At 39.0% G+C, this 20,708-nt stretch overlaps 2 protein-coding genes and 1 pseudogene across 4 annotated transcripts; 2 read left to right on the top strand and 1 right to left on the bottom strand.

The window, feature by feature from the left end:
* Positions 1 to 5,190: 5,190 nt before the first annotated feature.
* On the bottom strand, positions 5,191 to 6,591 carry LOC107698939 (interferon-inducible GTPase 5-like). The gene is made up of 2 exons (XM_016500079.1): positions 6,021 to 6,591; positions 5,191 to 5,892 (listed from the first exon to the last, which is right to left on the bottom strand). Exons 1-2 carry the CDS (start codon positions 6,589 to 6,591, stop codon positions 5,264 to 5,266), a joined length of 1,200 nt encoding a protein of 399 aa, XP_016355565.1. The 3' UTR covers positions 5,191 to 5,263.
* Positions 6,592 to 8,031: 1,440 nt separating this feature from the next.
* LOC107698951 (interferon-inducible GTPase 5-like) lies at positions 8,032 to 14,574 on the top strand (annotated as a pseudogene).
* A 3,646-nt stretch (positions 14,575 to 18,220) lies between these two features.
* Positions 18,221 to 20,266, top strand: LOC107698962 (gastrula zinc finger protein XlCGF49.1). 3 transcript variants are annotated; one of them, XM_016500104.1, is made up of 3 exons: positions 18,221 to 18,280; positions 18,530 to 18,625; positions 19,464 to 20,266. In XM_016500104.1, exons 2-3 carry the CDS (start codon positions 18,553 to 18,555, stop codon positions 20,075 to 20,077), a joined length of 687 nt encoding a protein of 228 aa, XP_016355590.1. In that variant the 5' UTR covers positions 18,221 to 18,280; positions 18,530 to 18,552; the 3' UTR covers positions 20,078 to 20,266. The 3 variants fall into 3 exon arrangements, with proteins under 3 accessions (XP_016355590.1, XP_016355592.1, XP_016355591.1); XM_016500106.1 differs by lacking the exon at positions 18,221 to 18,280 and adding an exon at positions 18,292 to 18,441; XM_016500105.1 differs by lacking the exon at positions 18,221 to 18,280 and having other exon boundaries at positions 18,448 to 18,625.
* The last annotated feature ends 442 nt before the right edge of the window (positions 20,267 to 20,708 follow it).

Below are 20,708 nucleotides of genomic sequence, written 5' to 3'. Positions count from 1 at the left end.
TGTGCAGATCCTTGTTTATGTCAGACTGTGGCGACAGCAGCGCGGACAGTCGCTTAGCTCGCTCACATTATGTACCATATATAATGACGGGAAAACATATTTTTTTTATTACATAATATGTTATTACGAAAAAAACATCTCGTTATTACGAGAAAATATATAATTTTAACGAGATAATTGTCATATTAAAAACATGACATCTCGTTTTTATGAGAAAAGATTTTTAACGAGAAAAGATGTCGTTTAAACGAGAAAAGATGTCGTTTTGACGAGAAAAGATGTAGTTTTAACAAGAAAAGATGTCGTTTTCACGAGAAAAGATGTCATTTTAACGAGAAAATGTCATTTTAACGAGAAAAGATGTCATTTTAACAAGAAAAGATGTCGTTTTAACGAGAAAAGATGTCGTTTTAAAGAGAAAATATGTCGTTTTCACAAGAAAATATGTCGTTTTAACAAGAAAATATGTCGATTTAACGAGAAAAGATGTCGTTTTCACGAGAAAATATGTCGATTTAACGAGAAAACATGTCGTTATTACGAGAAAACGTCGTTTTAACGAGAAAATATGTCGTTATTACGAGAAAAGATGTCATTTTCACGAGAAAAGATGTCGTTATTACGAGAAAAGATGTAGTTTTAACGAGAAAAGATGTCGTTTTGACGAGAAAAGATGTAGTTTTAACAAGAAAAGATGTCGTTTTAACGAGAAAAGATGTCGTTTTCACGAGAAAATATGTCGATTTAACGAGAAAACATGTCGTTATTACGAGAAAACGTCGTTTTAACGAGAAAATATGTCGTTATTACGAGAAAAGATGTCATTTTCACGAGAAAATGTCATTTTAACGAGAAAATGTCGTTTTCACGAGAAAAGATGTCGTTTTAACGAGAAAACGTGGTTATTACGAGAAAAGATGTCATTTTCACGAGAAAATGTCATTTTAACGAGAAAATGTCGTTTTCACGAGAAAAGATGTCGTTTTAACGAGAAAACGTGGTTATTACGAGAAAAGATGTCATTTTCACGAGAAAAGATGATGTTTTCACGAGAAAATATGTCGTTTTAACGAGAAAACATGTCGTTATTACGAGAAAAGATGTTGTTTTAACGAGAAAACATGTCGTTATTACGAGAAAAGATGTCGTTTTAACGAGAAAACATGTCGTTATTACGAGAAAAGATGTGTAGCACTTGAAGCACGGCTACACGCGACTGGGTTAAGTGCGTTTTTGGGAAACGCACTTGAAACAATAACGAACGATCGTAAAATGACTCGTAGAAAACGCTCTTAAGCTCTAAGATCAATCGTTATCGAGAAACGCAGCCCTGGCTGTTGTATAGGCTATATTTCTTGCAAATATACATCTCATATGAAGCACAACACTGCTCTTCTTGGTTCGGCGGCGCCGGCGCGATCCCTTAGGCTACACGATAACAGAGGAAAGAAATGTCTGCTTTATTTTCTATACTTCCACAATAACAACAAAACGTTACAAATTGCTTTTGTAAAATAACAGGGAGCGCTTTCTGGCGCATCTTGTTATGTCTAAAGGTCTACTTAAATAAAACAATCGAAAACAAATTTGTGTTTATTTAATTCGTGTAGCCTAAATCCAACAAGAGGTTCTGTACAGTCTTTCCCGTCTGAGCTCATCTGTATTTTGTGCTCACACCCAGGCGCAGCGCAGCCTATTCCTTCAGTATAAAGCAAAGCCTGGAATTTTAGCCATAAGAAGAACGCGATGCGCGGTGCTATGCGCGGCTTGATTCAGCTAAAGATATCATTTAATAATATATAATCACTAATACATAATTAATATATAATCAGACTAAAGTATCAAAGTATGAAACAAATATTGAATCATAAGCTCATTTGTTTACCCACGAACAAAAATAGGCCTACGAAAAATCTAGCTTCATTTTCGTTTGCTCGTTTTCAAACAAAACGAAATAATAATAATAATCATTATTATTATTATTAGGCTATTATTCTTATTCTTATTAATATTATTTGGCTATTATTATTATTGTTGTTGTTATCATTATTATTAATTACGAGAAAAGATGTAGTTTTAACGAGAAAACGTAGTTTTAATGAGAAAACATGTCGTTATTACGAGAAAAGATGTAGTTTTAACGAGAAAACGTAGTTTTAATGAGAAAACATGTCGTTATTACGAGAAAAGATGTAGTTTTAACGAGAAAACGTAGTTTTAATGAGAAAACATGTCGTTATTACGAGAAAAGATGTAGTTTTAACGAGAAAATGTAGTTTTAACGAGAAAAGATGTCGTTATTACGAGAAAAGATGTAGTTTTAACGAGAAAAGATGTCGTTTTGACGAGAAAAGATGTAGTTTTAACAAGAAAAGATGTCGTTTTAACGAGAAAAGATGTCGTTTTCACGAGAAAACATGTCGATTTAACGAGAAAACATGTCGTTATTACGAGAAAACATGTCGTTTTAACGAGAAAATATGTCGTTATTACGAGAAAAGATGTCATTTTCACGAGAAAATATGTCATTTTAACGAGAAAAGATGTCGTTTTCACGAGAAAAGATGTCGTTTTAACGAGAAAACGTGGTTATTACGAGAAAAGATGTCATTTTCACGAGAAAAGATGATGTTTTCACGAGAAAATATGTCGTTTTAACGAGAAAACATGTCGTTATTACGAGAAAAGATGTTGTTTTAACGAGAAAACATGTCGTTATTACGAGAAAAGATGTCGTTTTAACGAGAAAACATGTCGTTATTACGAGAAAAGATGTTGTTTTAACGAGAAAACATGTCGTTATTACGAGAAAAGATGTCATTTTCACGAGAAAATGTCATTTTAACGAGAAAATGTCGTTTTCACGAGAAAAGATGTCGTTTTAACGAGAAAACGTGGTTATTACGAGAAAAGATGTCATTTTCACGAGAAAATGTCATTTTAACGAGAAAATGTCGTTTTCACGAGAAAAGATGTCGTTTTAACGAGAAAACGTGGTTATTACGAGAAAAGATGTCATTTTCACGAGAAAATGTCATTTTAACGAGAAAATGTCGTTTTCACGAGAAAAGATGTCGTTTTAACGAGAAAACGTGGTTATTACGAGAAAAGATGTCATTTTCACGAGAAAAGATGATGTTTTCACGAGAAAATATGTCGTTTTAACGAGAAAAAATGTCGTTATTACGAGAAAAGATGTCGTTTTAACGAGAAAAGATGTCGTTTTCACGAGAAAATATGTCGATTTAACGAGAAAACATGTCGTTATTACGAGAAAACGTCGTTTTAACGAGAAAATATGTCGTTATTACGAGAAAAGATGTCATTTTCACGAGAAAATGTCATTTTAACGAGAAAATGTCGTTTTCACGAGAAAAGATGTCGTTTTAACGAGAAAACGTGGTTATTACGAGAAAAGATGTCATTTTCACGAGAAAAGATGATGTTTTCACGAGAAAATATGTCGTTTTAACGAGAAAACATGTCGTTATTACGAGAAAAGATGATGTTTTAACAAGAAAAGATATAACGACATAACATCTTATTTCGACATAATTGAGTGGAAAAAATAATATGTGTGGCAGCAATGCGTCACCGTAATAATAGACATTTTTCCCATTCAGTATTTTTTTTTTCAGAGGCATATTCCTAGTAAGTTTGTATCCACATGACAAACACGTGTAAATGTGCCGTTAAAATGACATAACATGTCGTTATTACGACATAACTGAGTGGAAAAAAAAAATATGTGTGTGGCATCAATGCGTCACCGTACGTCACCGTAATAATGAGGCTTCAAAGGTCCTTTCAGTGTTTCCTAACAAGAAACAAAAAAGAACGTCGTTGCAGCACTGAATAAACATACCATGCTATTTTACACGTCTGTGAATGCAGATATAGGCTACCCAATAGTGTCCAAAACTGTAAAGTTAAAAAATGTGGTTAAATTAGACTCAATTAGATCAAACCTTTCATTTTCAACTAAATGTTTTTTTTCATTTGTAATTATCAAGGACTAAGGCATTTTTCTGATTGTTGTTGTTTGTTATAGATGTCATGTGAGCTCATTAATATTTGCATGTGTATTGCATGAAGTATGGCTCAACAACACATTCTATAGACCATTTACTTAATTTAAAATGGTCAAATCTTGCTGTTATCTGTGACTTTTGGTGCCATATTGAACTCTTTTAAAGGGATTACATGATTTGGCAATGATTTAAAATATGCTGGCTTTGCTGAATATCATACCTTAGTGGGGAAAAAATCTAGAAACTAATATTGTAAGAGTAGCCTTCCTGTTTGTTTCTGTGGCTTCAGTTTCTGTTGCTGGTCTTTTATTTGTTGTGACAAAAATCTACATGCACAGCCACAGACAGAACCAGAATCTTCTCAGTACATACAGGTGCATCTCAATAAATTAGAATGTCGTGGAAAAGTTCTTTTATTTCAGTAATTCAACTAAAATTGTGAAACTCGTGTATTAAATAGCATTGAATTTATTTAATACACGAGTTTCACAATTTGAGTTGAATTACTGAAATAAACGAACTTTTCCACGACATTCTAATTTATTGAGATGCACCTGTATACACTGCCATCAAAAATGGTGTTAAATGATGAAGAACAGCAGTTTGGAGAGGAGTTTTCTTTGCGTTGTAAGCCTTCCACATGCTATTGTTTCAAAGTGTTGGGGACTATGTGCAACATGCAAACATGCAAATGCAACATGCTGCTTTGACCTTTATTTTACTCAAATCGAAACACAAGTAGGTGTATCGCTCCATACCGCAACTTCCTTAAATGGCATCAAACTGAAATGAACGTAAAAATGTTTCCCTATACAGCACATTTAGACATAAATATAACACTCATCACAAAGTGATCAATGTTTTAATGCATCATGTATCAAGATTCAGTGTAATTCAACAAGAGAGGGACAAAACCACACTATAAAGTTAGAAAGACATTAAAAAAAGTACACATTTTGAGCAAATATACATTATACAAGTTAATTATCCAAACAAAACTATTATCTTTCAATAAAATCTTCCTAAGTTAATTTGTATTTTTCTGCAAATGTAAATTGCTTCAGATTATTTACTAATTAGCAACTAATTAAATACAAGCAAATGTGAATATAAATCAATATCATAAAGGCTCATCGTTTATTTTGTAATAATTGTGAAAAATGCTTTTGTCTATAAATATCCCAGAAGCAATTAACTATAAATGCTGTTGAATATTCTTGTCAATCTTACATTTACGCTTCAGTCTCCAGTGACGCCATCAGCACATTCCTAGCATCATCAGCGATGCCATTCAGAGCTTTCTTTAGCATACTTGAGACGGCCAGAAAAGACATTCCTCCTGCCACCAGAGAGCCAATAATGGGTATGAAGCTCACCAACATCTTAACACCACCTTTTGATGCAAGAAGAGATGAAGCACTCAGCAAGGTTAATATTAAGCTTGTAGTTATCCCCTGATGAAAAGGAGACTTCATCAGCCTCTTCAGTTCCTCTATGGTCCTCCCAGATGTTCTACAGAGCTTCTGAAGGGATGGATCATCCAGGCCAAATGCACTGTAGTACTTTCTCAGCTCTTTTGCTATGAGAGCTGTATCTACAGCGACCGAAAGACCAGGAATAGGAACTGTAGCCACCAAAGCAGACAGTAAGGCAACTTTTCCAATGTTTTCCTCTAGAGCTTTCTTCTTTGTCTCATTGATCTCGAGTGTGATATTCGGCAAAGCCAACATCAGCACACGTCTCTTATGCTGTGGAAGCTCTTGCTCCATTCTCTCCTGCAGCAAGTTTAAATCATACTTGCCGAGCTCAAAGCTAGAGATCAAAAACACAACAGGATCCTCTATACCGATCTTTCTCAGACCTAGACAGAAACAGGAAAGGACATCATGAAATAAGTAGAAAAACTACAAAATATTTTATTTTAATTATTGTATCTAATAAAAAAGATACAAATAAAAAAAACATTGTCATGTGAACTGAATAACTAACCATTTTCACAATCCTCTCGGATGGTATCCAGTGTCCTTTTCTGGTCAAAGCTCTTCTTCCTCTTCTCAGCATCAATGCTTGAGTCAATCTTGGAACGAACAAAATAAAACGTTTTCCCCATTCTCATGATCTCTTCGGCCAGCTGAGTGTGGCATTCTCTGAACCGATCTGAAGCGATGATGATGAAAAAATCATAGCGTTCAAACTCAACCAGTTTAAGGTACTCATCGGCTTTGAAGTTTGGTGTTCCAATGCCAGGAAGATCCCACACTTTCACATTTTTGTATTTTGGGTGAAGGTAAGCTTCAGGCTCCATAGTGGTTTCTACAGGGCCAGTTTGAGCAGAGCCCTCTTCTTCATCCCCTAAACCCCTGAATGCATTGACAAACGTGGATTTTCCAGAACCGGACTCCCCCGTCACACCAACGTTAAGTTCTACATGATCCTGTTTTTCAAGGAATCCTTTGATCGTGTTTACTGCTGTTGGGAGATTCTGAGTAGATATTAATTCTTTGAGATCTTCCAGGTCCTCCTGAGGTAACAAATTATCTTGAGATGTAACTGTAGCCATCTAAAAAAAGAATAATGTCAAATGTTATAAAAAATAATTGTAAAGCTATATATAGGGCTTACAAATGCAACTATAAATTGTTAGTATTTTTTGCAAATGTATGTCCTTGTTACGACCTTTTTTTTTGTATCTCCTTTTGTTGTATTGTACTGCTCTGTTTTTAAGCACTTTTCCACGTCAAAGACAGTTTTTTACAAATATGGGTGTTGGCATGGATTTAAGCGCACACACACTCTAAGATCAAATCTGTGCATACGCACATTTTATAAATGATGCCCCTGGTCTCGCAGAGAGGCTTTCGTTTTGTACTTATTTGTAGCAAGGCGCTATTGGACTCATTCCCCATAGAGTGTTTATGCAATGAGTGAACATCTCGAAAGGGAATGCTCTGGTTACTAACAAAACCTTGGTTCTTTGAGATAACAGGAATGAGCATAGTCTGCTGTGCTATAAAGCTGCACCTGAGTCGATGACTGTCGCTATTAGCCGAAAGATTCTGATGAAGTGACATTCGGCACAAACTTATATAGGCAGCTGGCTCCACACGATTTGGCAGGCTGAAATGGCATTGGTTCATGCAGCTTCACAAAAAGAACAAATCAAGCTTCAGTATTCTGAGTAAACAGAAGTTTCTCCACAACGCTCGTTCACATTATCTCAGGGAACTGAGGCTACTTTAGAAACTGTTTTCTGTGTTGGTATGTCAAATGGACCAACAACTAAACAGTCTTTTATAATGAAGGTTATTTTGCAGATCTCAGCATTTTCCCTTATAGAGCCTATCAAGACATGATTCTTTCATACTGTATTTTCAATACTTTAATATGAAAATGTAAATCATACAATTTTTCAAGTTTCGTAAAATGATTTGTCCTGGAAACATCAAGGGGTATTGTGCTTCTATAAAGCAGACATGTAGACATCAATCCGAAATGTACGTCTTAAATGCAAATGCAAAAATAAAGCAATGAATTGGTATGATCTGAAAACTGACTCTTACATGTTTTCAATCTCACCTTTATGTTTCAGAGCACGAGATGCAGGAAGAATTATTAGACAGAGAAGACAAGTGCTGTTGCTTCCTTCACGGATGTGAAATTCACTGCTGTTCAAAGAAAAGTTTGAAGTACATTCAATCAGTGCATTTTAATTCAATGCATTTTAATGTTAGAAAAAGCTTCTAAAAAGCATTTTACATTACAACATTGAAGAAGACTTTATATAAAGAAATTTACACTAAACGTGAGGTAGCAAAATACAAAAATGAGGATATCCCAGATAAACCTCATTTTACAAGATATTCCTGTCAAGAGTTTTTTTTTTTAAGTTCTTTAAACATTTAGAAGATCAGTGAAACAGTAAACATACATTGCAAAGGAGCCGATTAGCTTGTATATTTCTTACCAAATTCTTCTGAGCAGCAGAAGACCCTGACAGCATATGATCTGAAGTGAAGCCTGAAGCCCGGAACTAAACTTTTCTACTTTATGCAAAACAATAGCATCGAGATCCACCCAAGAAATACTTTCACTTTCACTGCTATTAATCACCATAGTGAGAGATTTTGTTCATATCTGTGCATTAATAGCAGTGAAAGTGAAAGTATTTCTTGGGTGGATCTCGATGCTATTGTTTTGCATAAAGTAGAAAAGTTTAGTTCCGGGCTTCAGGCTTCACTTCAGATCATATGCTGTCAGGGTCTTCTGCTGCTCAGAAGAATTTGGTAAGAAATATACAAGCTAATCGGCTCCTTTGCAATGTATTTTTACTGTTTCACTGATCTTCTAAATGTTTAAAGAACTTAAAAAAAAAAACTCTTGACAGGAATATCTTGTAAAATGAGGTTTATCTGGGATATCCTCATTTTTGTATTTTGCTACCTCACGTTTAGTGTAAATTTCTTTATATAAAGTCTTCTTCAATGTTGTAATGTAAAATGCTTTTTAGAAGCTTTTTCTAACATTAAAATGCATTGAATTAAAATGCACTGATTGAATGTACTTCAAACTTTTCTTTGAACAGCAGTGAATTTCACATCCGTGAAGGAAGCAACAGCACTTGTCTTCTCTGTCTAATAATTCTTCCTGCATCTCGTGCTCTGAAACATAAAGGTGAGATTGAAAACATGTAAGAGTCAGTTTTCAGATCATACCAATTCATTGCTTTATTTTTGCATTTGCATTTAAGACGTACATTTCAGATTAATGTCTACATGTCTGCTTTGTAGAAGCACAAAACCCCCTGATGTTTCCAGGACAAATAATTTTACGAAACTTTAAAAATTAGTGAAATGATTGTATGATTTATATTTTCATATTAAAGTATTGAAAATACAGTATGAAAGAATCATGTCTTGATAGGCTCTATAAGGGAAAATGCTGAGATCTGCAAAATAACCTTCATTATAAAAGACTGTTTAGTTGTTGGTCCATTTGACATCCCAACACAGAAAACAGTTTCTAAAGTAGCCTCAGTTCCCTGAGATAATGTGAACGCTCGTTGTTGTTGTGGAGAAACTTCTGTTTACTCAGAATACTGAAGCTTGATTTGTTCGTTTTGGAAATGTAAGCTGTTCTTGCAGCTCACTGTTTTAAATTAAAGGATTTGGACGATGACTGGTGATCTTTTATATGCTAATGGAATTACTTAAGGGTCGTTAACAAGGCAGAGAGCTGAAACCATTCAGTTGCGCGCAAGTTCAAGATAATTTGCGATTCATAGATTTCACATCTGAAAGAGACGCGTATGTGCGTTTTCTGTGCGTAAGTTCATTCTATGAATCACACATATACATATTTTTCTGTGCAACATTTTATAAACGAGGCCCCAGCCCTGGGGCACCCATAGTGAGAGCCCCTAAGAAGCATGAGCTCATAAGGGCACAATAGGCCTCGAAAACGAGACCCAGGTCACAAGGCCAGGGTCTACATCAAGAAAAACCTTTCCACTCACAAAGGGATTAGGGCAATTAGGCAGACAAGGTTATAAGATAAGGTTATAAAACCTAGTGAAGGTAGATGGTAAAGACTTGCTGGCTGCTGCACAGATATCTTCGATTGAGACTCCACTGGGACAAGCCCAGGAGGAGGCCTTTCCTTTGGTGGAGTGGGCCGTGTATGTCTGTATGTCCACTGTATGTCCACCGAGGTGTAAGCCAGGGCTATGGCATCAACTATCCAACAGGATAGTCTCTTCTTCATAACTGGAACCCCTTTAGAGCAGCCTCCAAGCATACAAAGAGCTGCTCAGATTGGCAAAAGTGGCTAGAGCGCTCTACATAAACTTTAAGAGCCCGGACCAGGTAGAGTAGATTAGGACCCTGCTCATCCTCTGAGTTAGGGCCTTCTTCGACTGAATTGGCCAGGGGGCTGCCAACAGCAGCTGAATTAACTCTGGGAACCACGTCTGGTTCCTCCAGAGTGAGGCCACCAGGAAGACAAAGCATTCAACTTCGCTGACTCATCTGATGACCTGAGGAAGCAGGGCAATCGTAGGGAATGCACACAGGCAAGTGCTGGGCCACTCATGGGACAGAGCATCTCCTTCCTCTCAAGAAATATATTGGGCAGTGAGAGTTGTCTTCTGAGGCGAAGAGGTCCACCTCTGGCCTCCCAAAGACATTCCATATCATCTGAGCCGCCTGGGGGTGTACTCACCTAACATTTCCACTCCTTGGTTCAGCCTGTGAACTGCCCTCAGTGAGCGCAGGTTGTACTGTGCCCATAAAAGAAGGCATCTTGCCATCCTGTAGAGGGACCATGACCTGAGACCGCCTTGGTGATTTATAAAGGCTACCACCATCCTGTTGTCTGAACGGACGAGGATGTGGTGCCCCCTTAAGGCTGGCAGAAAGGTTTTTAGGTTGAGAAAAACTGCCATCATTTCGAGACAGTTGATGTGTAGGCATTGCTCCAGGCTGGACCAGGAGCTGAATGCCAGTCTGCCCTCGCACAGTGCCCCCCAACCCGAGTTGGAGGCATCTGTCATGACCACCTTCCTTCTGGAGGACAATCCCAATTGAACGCTTGTCTGATACAGATGAGGTAAGTCACCTTGAATGGGTCAATTTGAGGTGATGGCATCCCAGGTGCCAAGCATGGGACGGTACACGGGCTTTGAGCCAAAAATAACGGGGCCGGATGTGAAGCAGGCCCAGTGGAATCATTGAGTGTGCAGGGCCAGAGACAGTCCAAAAGACAGGACTGTATATTGATAAGCCACCCCCTTGAACGGGAATCTCAAGAATGGTATGGGATGAGATGCTGTCTGGATGTGAAAGTATGCATCTTTCAGATCCAGTGATAAAAACAAACCCCCTGGGCATATTTGCACAAAGATCTGCTTCAAAGTCAACACCCTGAATGGGTGTCTCATTAGGGCATGGTTCAGGTGTCTGAGATCGAGGATGGGCCTGAGCCCACTATATTTCTTGGAAACAAGGAAGTAGCTACTGTAAAAGCCTGACTTGCTGATCACTGGAGGAACCATCTCCATAGAGCCTTTTGCTAGCAGACTTTGCACTTCAGATCGGAGAACATGTGTAACATTGTCCTGTACTGAAGTTTAAGTAACACCTCTGAAACGAGGGGGTCTGCAACTGAAATGGAGCGAGTAGCCTCATTCTATAGTCAGCAGAACGCAACTTGACACGCCCGGGATGGCTCGCCCAAGCCTGGAGCCGGGTGGCAGGTCGCTGTGGCAGGTCGCTGTGCAGAGGCAGGGAACTGACATTCATGCTGTAATGAAGAGGAGAAGTGCTCTTTTGAGTAGGTGGATCCACTATAACAGCAGCAATTTACTCATGCACGTGCTAAGTGGGAAGGACAGGCCAAGCATGAACAATGCTTCCATCGCCTGGAACTAAACAGGGGACTGTGCAAATGTGAGACTAATTTCGGGGCGGTCCGGCCTCAGCCTTGCTGGGAAGATGGAGCACTCTGGCAACATGAACCAGCTGCTGAACTGGAATGCTTGGGCAGGAAGTGGCGCATGGGCTGCCATGACTTCTGTGCTGCAGTGACGTGCTCTGTGAACCCGTCTACGGCAGGGCTGAATGACCCCTTGGGGTAGACTGGGAAGTCAAGAAAGGTGACCACGTCCTTGATCTCCTTAAGATTCAGCCAAAGGTGGTGCTCAAGCATCACCAAGTTGGGCATGGCCTTGTCGATCGCCCGTGAAGTTGCCTTTGTAGCATGTAGAACCAGGTCAGTTGCTGTGCGCAGCTCCATAAAGAATCGGGACTCGTCCATGGTGCGGAGGAGTTTGGCTTGAAATACTTGAAGCACCGCCATTGTGTGAAGCTCTGAGCCAGCCTGGCCAGCCTCTGATTAAGCTCTGCCTGCTATGGCTGAGGGCATCCTGCAGGGCTTGAGCAGGTGCAAGGAGCTTGTCATATTCCTTTTCTTCAACGCCATCAATGGAGATGAGGGTGGCAGAGGCAGAAGAGCCACGACTTGGTGAGTTCATTGTGAACTTCCGATAAGAACGGTGCCAGTCCTTGTTGGGAGGTTCACTGGCGATATCCTGACAGGAACTATTCATCTAGGTGGCTGTGGGCAGGCTCTTCCAGAGCCGACCATATTAAGCCGAGTTCCTCCACAGCCTTAGTGAGAATGCGAATCAGTTCGCTGTCCACGCTGGCCTGTGTTGACTCTTTTGGGGGAAAGATGTCAGAATCCTCTCCGGAGCATGCCCATTCCTCTGCATCTAAAACTGTCAGTGACATCCTCCTCAGATCCACTGAAGGAGACCAAATGCTGCAGACGAGGGGTGCTGATCTTAATGTGAGAAGTGCACCAGCGAATCATAATTCTGCAGGTAGAGTGAAGCATTCAGGACCTTGTGTCGACATGAGATCCCTCAAGCTTAACTGTTAAGACCCATGACTCCGCTGTTTCTTCCTCCAAGGAACCTGGGAGATAAGAAATGGGAGAGTGGGAGGGACAGGGCTGCCTTTGTAGAAGAAGGCGATCCAAAAGCAAAGCAGGTTGAGGCTCATGCTCTTGCAGTGAGAGCAGTCTGTCTCAGTGAGTGCAGCTTTGTTGTGGGCAGGCAAGTGACGCACTCACTGTGCCCATCTGAAGTGTGCAGGGGTGCTCTGCACGAGCCACACTCATGGCTTGACATTTAAAACAAATATCTTTTCCCAGCGGGGAGATGATCGTCGTGCTGAAGGAAGAAATTCTGATGAAATGGCATCCGGCGCCAACTTATATAGGCAGTCGGCTCCACCAGTTATGCCAGGCTGAAATGCCATTTGTTCATGCAGCTACATGAATATTAACAAATCAGGCTTCAGCATTCAGAGTAAAGAGAAGTTTCCCCATAGCGTAGTTATGTGTGAATGTTTTGAAAAGGAACTGGGCTGCGTTTCCCAAAAGCATCGTAAGCTTAAGTACATCGTAGACCCATTGAAACCAATGGAGCTACGATCAACTTAGGCTTATGATGCTTTTGGGAAACGCAGCCCAGGAAATTAAGTCTCAGCTGAAATTGGCCAGAGAAAGGGACTTCTGACATTTAGTGTAGGCTTAACCTATTGGTTTTTTTTTTTCTACATATTTTCAAGAGTTTATCTTTATAACACTGTTGAACTTGACATGATTTTGTATTTATTTATTTTTCTAAGATAGCTATGATGGATGATTTCTATATGATAACTCAGGAGGACCTGGAAGATATTAAAGAATCCATATCTACTCAGAATCTCCCAACAGCAGTAAACACGATCAAAGGATTCCTTGAAAAACAGGATCATGTAGAACTTAACGTTGGTGTGACGGGGGAGTCCGGTTCTGGAAAATCCACGTTTGTCAATGCATTCAGGGGTTTAGGGGATGAAGAAGAGGGCTCTGCTCAAACTGGCCCTGTAGAAACCACTATGGAGCCTGAAGCTTACCTTCACCCAAAATACAAAAATGTGAAAGTGTGGGATCTTCCTGGCATTGGAACACCAAACTTCAAAGCCGATGAGTACCTTAAACTGGTTGAGTTTGAACGCTATGATTTTTTCATCATCATCGCTTCAGATCGGTTCAGAGAATGCCACACTCAGCTGGCCGAAGAGATCATGAGAATGGGGAAAACGTTTTATTTTGTTCGTTCCAAGATTGACTTGGAGGAAGAAGGAAGAAGAGGAAGAAGAGCTTTGACCAGAAAAGGACACTGGATACCATCCGAGAGGATTGTGAAAATGGTTGGTTATTCAGTTCACACGACAATTTTTTATTAGATACAGTAATTATTATAAAATATTTAATGACTTATTTTATGTTGCCCTTTCCTGTTTCTTTCTAGGTCTGAGAAAGATCGGTATAGAGGATCCTGTTGTGTTTTTGATCTCTAGCTTTGAGCTCGGCAAGTATGATTTAAACTTGCTGCAGGAGAGAATGGAGCAAGAGCTTCCACAGCATAAGAGACGTGTGCTGATGTTGGCTTTGCCGAATATCACACTTGAGATCAATGAGAAAAAGAAGAAAGCTCTAGAGGAAAACATTGGAAAAATTGCCTTACTGTCTGCTTTGGTGGCTACAGTTCCTATTCCTGGTCTTTCAGTTGCTGTGGATATAGCCATTGTTACAAAGGAGATAGAAACGTACTACAGTACCTTTGGTCTAGATGATCCCTCCCTGCAGAAGCTCTGTGAAAGATCTGGGAAGACCATTGAGGAATTCAAAAGTCTTATGAAGTCGCCACTGAGTGGTGGGATAAACCCAGCTTCAATATTATCCTTAGCGGGTGCTGCATCTCTGGTTGTGGCTGAAAATACAGTTGAGTATGTTGTGAGTCTCGTACCCCTTCTTGGCAGTCTGGTGGCAGGAGGAATGTCCTATATGACAGTCTCAACAATGCTGAAGAGAGCTCTGAACGACATAGCAGAAGATGCCAGAAACGTGCTAATGGCTTCAGTGCAGACTGAAGTGTAAACACAGAATGTGACATAGAAATTACAGTAGCAGCTGCTTTGATTCAAACTTATAGCAAATTTCTGTTAGTTCACTAAATGTGATCTTTCATTTCTTTTTACTTGGTTCTTTTGTTTATTTCTTTAACTGAAATGTACTTTCCCCTTGGAGAAAAAAATGCAGCATCATAATCTCTGTTGCTACACTCATGATACATTACATTAAAAACATTTATCGCTTTGGGATGAGTGTTGTGTTCATTTATTAATATGATCAAAAAATAGAACTACAGTAGGTTAGCTGATTGCCTTAAAAGTCCATAAATATTGGCATCAGTTTACTGCTGTTAACACTTTCTCTGACCAGCGGATGCGATGAGACCAGTTTTCCGATGTGGTGGCATTCAACATATACCCCATATACTCAAAACAACTGCAGTCTACACACAACAAAATATAACAAAGAAGAGTGTTGCACATTTGGTGACGTGAACAAAGACTTAGAGGCACATTTATGCCTACATTTACAGTTATTTACGGGTGACTGTAGTGTATCATAGCAGACAGTAAACCTGCTGCATTTGAAATAATTCTATTAAAGTTATTGTATTTTAAAGTATTTCAAGCGGAACACATAGCCTCCATTGTTAAAATAGTGTTTGAATAAGTTGACAACTGTATTGAAATACTAATTCTGCACGTGTCAGTGTTGTCAACTGATGGGACTCTCGTCACATAAACAGATATGGTTTTTTTGGCACATTATTGTTGTGACGTCTCAGGGTTGCCAAATAAGAAACACATTCAGGACCTTGTGTCGACATGAGATCCCTCAAGCTTAACTGTTAAGACCCATGACTCCGCTGTTTCTTCCTCCAAGGAACCTGGGAGATAAGAAATGGGAGAGTGGGAGGGACAGGGCTGCCTTTGTAGAAGAAGGCGATCCAAAAGCAAAGCAGGTTGAGGCTCATGCTCTTGCAGTGAGAGCAGTCTGTCTCAGTGAGTGCAGCTTTGTTGTGGGCAGGCAAGTGACGCACTCACTGTGCCCATCTGAAGTGTGCAGGGGTGCTCTGCACGAGCCACACTCATGGCTTGACATTTAAAACAAATATCTTTTCCCAGCGGGGAGATGATCGTCGTGCTGAAGGAAGAAATTCTGATGAAATGGCATCCGGCGCCAACTTATATAGGCAGTCGGCTCCACCAGTTATGCCAGGCTGAAATGCCATTTGTTCATGCAGCTACATGAATATTAACAAATCAGGCTTCAGCATTCAGAGTAAAGAGAAGTTTCCCCAACACTCTTTCCGCAGTGCGAGCACTCGTGTGGTGATAGTCCAGTATGGATGATTCGGTGCTGTTTCAAATGACTTGCTCTACTAAATGCTTTCCCACATTCGGAGCACACATGATTTTTCACACCGCTATGAATTTTCTGGTGCGCTTTAAAATAGCCAAGCCTTAAGGATACTGCTGTGTGTGTAACTCTTTCCGCACTGACGGCACAAGTAAGGCTTCTCTCCGGTGTGAGTTCATATGTGCCTCTTAAGGTTTTCTTTGTGTGTGAAGCTCTTTCTGCATTGACGGCAGGCGTAGGGCTTCTCACCAGTGTGAGTTCATGTGTCTCTTCAGCTCTTGCTGACGCATGAAGCGGTTTCCACACTGAGGGCAGGTGAACGATCTCTCGCCGGAGTGAATCCTCATGTGATTCTTAAGAGTCTTTTTGCCTGTGAAGCTCTTTCCACACTGAGGGCAAGATAACAAATCTTCGGCTTCTGTCCTTTCACGTGAGCGGTGATTTCCAGTTTCTGAGCCAATTAAAGATTCTTTTGAGATACTGATGTTTCTCTTGCATGTCATTCAGTTCTTCACCTTCCTCTTTCACTTCCAGCAGGTCTGAAATCAATATTGAAAAGATTAAGTCACAAAAGTAAAAAAAAACAAAAAAAAACAATTTTTATGTTTTATTTGATTTTTATGTGATCTCATTTTCATGTGAATGCCATCAAACATTAGTAAACAACTGCTATACAACACCATAGTCATTTAGGGGAGTGACTATGGAGCGAATTTTGTGCCAATATTCATCAAACAAATCCAGTGTTTTGCAAATAAACACAATCTGCTTTGCAAAGAAAAACTTGACTTTCAAACAAACGCAAAGTGATTTGCAAATACAAAACTCTATTTGAGTATTACAATATATTGTGACACGATATATTGTCATACCCCTGCATTGTTTTGAATGTTGAACAATTGTATCAACCTATATAGCCTATATATTCTATATCCCGCGATCCAACAGAGGATAAGAGGTACAGAGAATGGATCAGTTTTTTGTAGGGAAAGACTGCCTAGTTAAATGTTTAGCCACTACTGATTTTTGAACTAATCAATCATGTTAACAACTTTACAGCACTTATTGTGAATTTCACTGATGCTGTAGTAGGGTCGCTTTGTGAAAACATCTAAATGTTTAATTATAGATATAGTAAGACCTGTTCCCCACTCATGTTGGTCTGCTGTATTCCCTGAAAAGGTAAAGAGGTGTTTCGGGTCTCGGGAGACTAGTGTAAATTGACTGACAGTGCCATCTGCTGTTTTTGGAAAAGGAAGTTGCTCCGTTGCATTTGTGACAAAATCTGCCTGCACGCATTTGTGAGAAAATCAAGCCAAGTTTCCTCATAAAAAGCCAAAATGAGTCTAACAGTTGTAACACACAATACATATATTTGTCCATACCTCTGCATTTTCTCTCAAATAGAGTTTTGTTTTTTTCAAATCACTTTGCGTTTTTTTGAAAGTCGAGTTTTTCTTTGCAAAGCAGATTGTGTTTATTTGCAAAACGCTGGATTTGTTTGATGAATATTGGCACGAAATTCGCTCCATAAGTGACCCTTATCAACAGTGACACTTACCAAATAAGGCTGCTTGTTTTATTCATTCTATCAAAAACAAAGCATGAGACAAATGACTTGTTTCTCAGCAAATGCACACATTTGTGTCATTTTATTTTATTTTGAGCTAATCTAATGTTTGGTTCCTGGATTACTTGGAATCGTGTGTCGGATGGTCAGTGCAGAAGTCACATCAAATCTTGCCCTACAAACAGAATGTTTTTTTTTTTTAATCTTAGATTTTAGAAAAGAGATATTTTTCCAGATGTTTTTGTTTTTTTTTTTCAAAATCAGAATCATAATTTAAAAAACTAGTGATGTCAAATGTACTGGTGAATTCAGTTTCAGGTTGATACTAAAATAAAAAAGATGCGACTACCCACAATATTTAGAAGGATTTAAAATGTGGGCGACATTTACGTTTCAACAAACTAATATTTTATCTCAACAATAAAAGACTCAGGAGCTGGGAAACAAAAATGTGTTCTTTATTTTTCACTCAGGTTCACATAGTCAACACATTTGCAGCACATATCCACTAGAAAATTTAGATTTTCAACATTTAATGTTATTTTCCACAACAAATCATTTAAATAAGCACTGGTCGATAGTTTTTTATAAAGTCTGAAGATCAACATAAAGATACATAATTTTTGTACAAAACTAGCCTTATTAGGAGAATTTAAGAAGAGATGAATGAAGCCATGACTTTACACAATTCAGTATAAAGTGTAAACGTCTGTAACACGCCTAGAAGAAGAAGAAGAAGAAGAAGAAGAAAATACTTTAATTTTGTATTTTAATATTTGGGGACTTTTATTCTGGTTGTCTGATTCCGCGTGACGTCATCAGCACTGCGTCCGCCTTCTCCGGTGTCAGCTGGATAAAGGTCTGTGTTTTTCAGCATTTTATGTGTAAACCGACACTAAACGTTGAGTTTTCTCTACGCTTTTTACTCCAAAAACATAACACAACTGAAAGCGTTTTCCGTTAGTAATGTGAAACGAATGTTGTCTGTTACTGACTATAATTGCAGTGCATAGTTCTGAGGTAAAGGACGCGATCATTGATTTGATCTCAGAGCGATTAAATCCTCTTCTTCTCGATCTTAATCGATGACACGTTTCCAAACGAACAGGAGAAGCCCGAGGTTTGTCGAAGATGGAGTTTGTGAAAGTGGAGCTGGTGGATGTGGAGCCGCTCAGAGTCAAAGAAGAAGCCGAGCCGCAAACAGGCAGGTTTCCATCAGTTCTGCTTTAAATATCAGTCACGATGAGGATGAGGATGAGGATGAGGATGATGATGATGCATCTTTAGCAGTGTGTGCGGTCATGAAGAAAAAACATTATATAATTCATCTTTATTTCTACTGTCCATTTATGCACACTAGCAGTCAAGAGTTGTTGAACAGGAAGATTTTTAATGTTTTTAAAGAAGGCTCTTCTGCTCACCAAGCCTGCATTTATTCGATCCAAAGTACAGCAAAAACATTAAAAAATCTGAAATATTTTTTATTATTTAAAATAACTGCTCTCTCTGTGAATCTCTGTTAAACTGTGAACACAGTTGAGTAGAATTTTTTCAGGTTTCTTTGATGAATAGAAAGTTCAGAAGAACAGCATTTATATGAAATATAATCTTTTGTAACATTATAAATGTCTTCATCATCGCGTTCAATAAATTTAAAGCATCCTTGCTAAATAAAAGTATTAATTTCTATAATTTCTCTCTAAAAAAAAATATATATATATATATATATACAGACTCCAAGGTTTTGAATGGTAGAGTGTATAATGTTACAAAAGCTTTTTATTTCAGATAAATGTTGATCTTTGGATCTTTCTATTCATCAAAGAATCCTGAAAAAGGTACTCAACTGTTTTAAATATTGATGAAAATAATAATAATCAGAAATGTTTGTTGAGCAGCTGGATCGAATAAATGCAGGCTTGGTGAGCAGAAGAGCCTTCTTTAAAAACATTAAAAATCTTCCTGTTCAACTCTTTGACTGCTAGTGCATCTTCTTTAACCCTTCCTGCTCCTCAGTTGATTTTTACACGTGTTCATTCTAGACTTGATAGAAGAGGAAAGTCAAGATCCGAATGATGAGGAGGAGGAGGATCCTCACAGTTTCACAGCCGGAGAAATGTCACAAACGGAGGATTCGACACAAACGACAGGAGCCAAGAAGTCCTTCTCCTGCCCGCACTGCAGAGAGAGCTACAAGCGTAAAGCAGACCTGAAGGATCACATGGGGATTCACAGCGAGCGGCCGTACTCGTGTCTGCAGTGCGGCAAGAGCTACACGCAGAAGATCAACCTCCAGAATCACCTGCTGATTCACAACGGAGAGAAGCCCTTCACCTGCTCGCAGTGCGACCGGAGCTTCACGCGCAAGGGAGACCTGAAGAAGCACATCAGCGTTCACTTCGGAGAGCGGCCCTTCACCTGCCAGCAGTGCGGGAACAACTTCAGGCACCAGGGGAACCTCACCAGTCACATGAAGATTCACACCGGAGAGAGATCGCAGCGCAATTACAGCGACAAGAAACTCGCGCAGGTGTGCAACTACAAAAAGCCAGTGCTGTATCACGCCGGAGACATGCCCTTCAGATGTGAGCCGTGCGGCCAGAGATTCATTCTGTCCTCGCACCTGAAGAGACACCAGAAGTGGCACTCGCATTAGAGCTCAGAAACCAGTATATACTTTCTGAACGAGTGTGTGTGTGGGAAATCAGCACATAATCAGTTCTTCAGTTCAGAGACGGAAGCATTGTTTACAGTCGAGACGGAGCAAAGTTTGTTCTCAGCTCTAGTAGATTCAGATTAATCACATCCAAAATAAACGCTTGTGTACATAATGTGTGTGTGTGCTGCATATATATATATATATATATATGTATATATATGTGCGTGTGTGTGTGTATATATATATATATATATATTATATATACACAATATATGCATATTTTTCTTAAATATATACATACATGCATGTGTGTCATATATATATATATACATAATATACGCAGCACACACATTATGTACACAAAAACTTTTATTTTGGATCGCGATTAAATTATTCCTGAAAAGAGCCGTTTTACTGAAGTGACCTGCAGATTTCACTCATTCGATAGAGAAAGTTGAAGGTCGAGTCTGTGCTATTAGCAGTGCAGGACTAGCGGTAGCAAATCATATTAATTATTATTACATTCATTGTGTGAGAGGGCATTTGTGAAGCATTATTATTATTATTGCATTTTCCTCCATATGTTAATTTAGTTTATAGCTGTTGAGAAGTGATGCATGGAGAGCCG

The sequence above is a fragment of the Sinocyclocheilus anshuiensis genome, unplaced genomic scaffold, assembly GCF_001515605.1.
Source record: "Sinocyclocheilus anshuiensis isolate Anshui unplaced genomic scaffold, SAMN03320099.WGS_v1.1 scaffold270, whole genome shotgun sequence".
Lineage (NCBI taxonomy): Eukaryota > Metazoa > Chordata > Actinopteri > Cypriniformes > Cyprinidae > Sinocyclocheilus > Sinocyclocheilus anshuiensis.
This window is presented reverse-complemented; position numbering and strand designations above follow the sequence as displayed.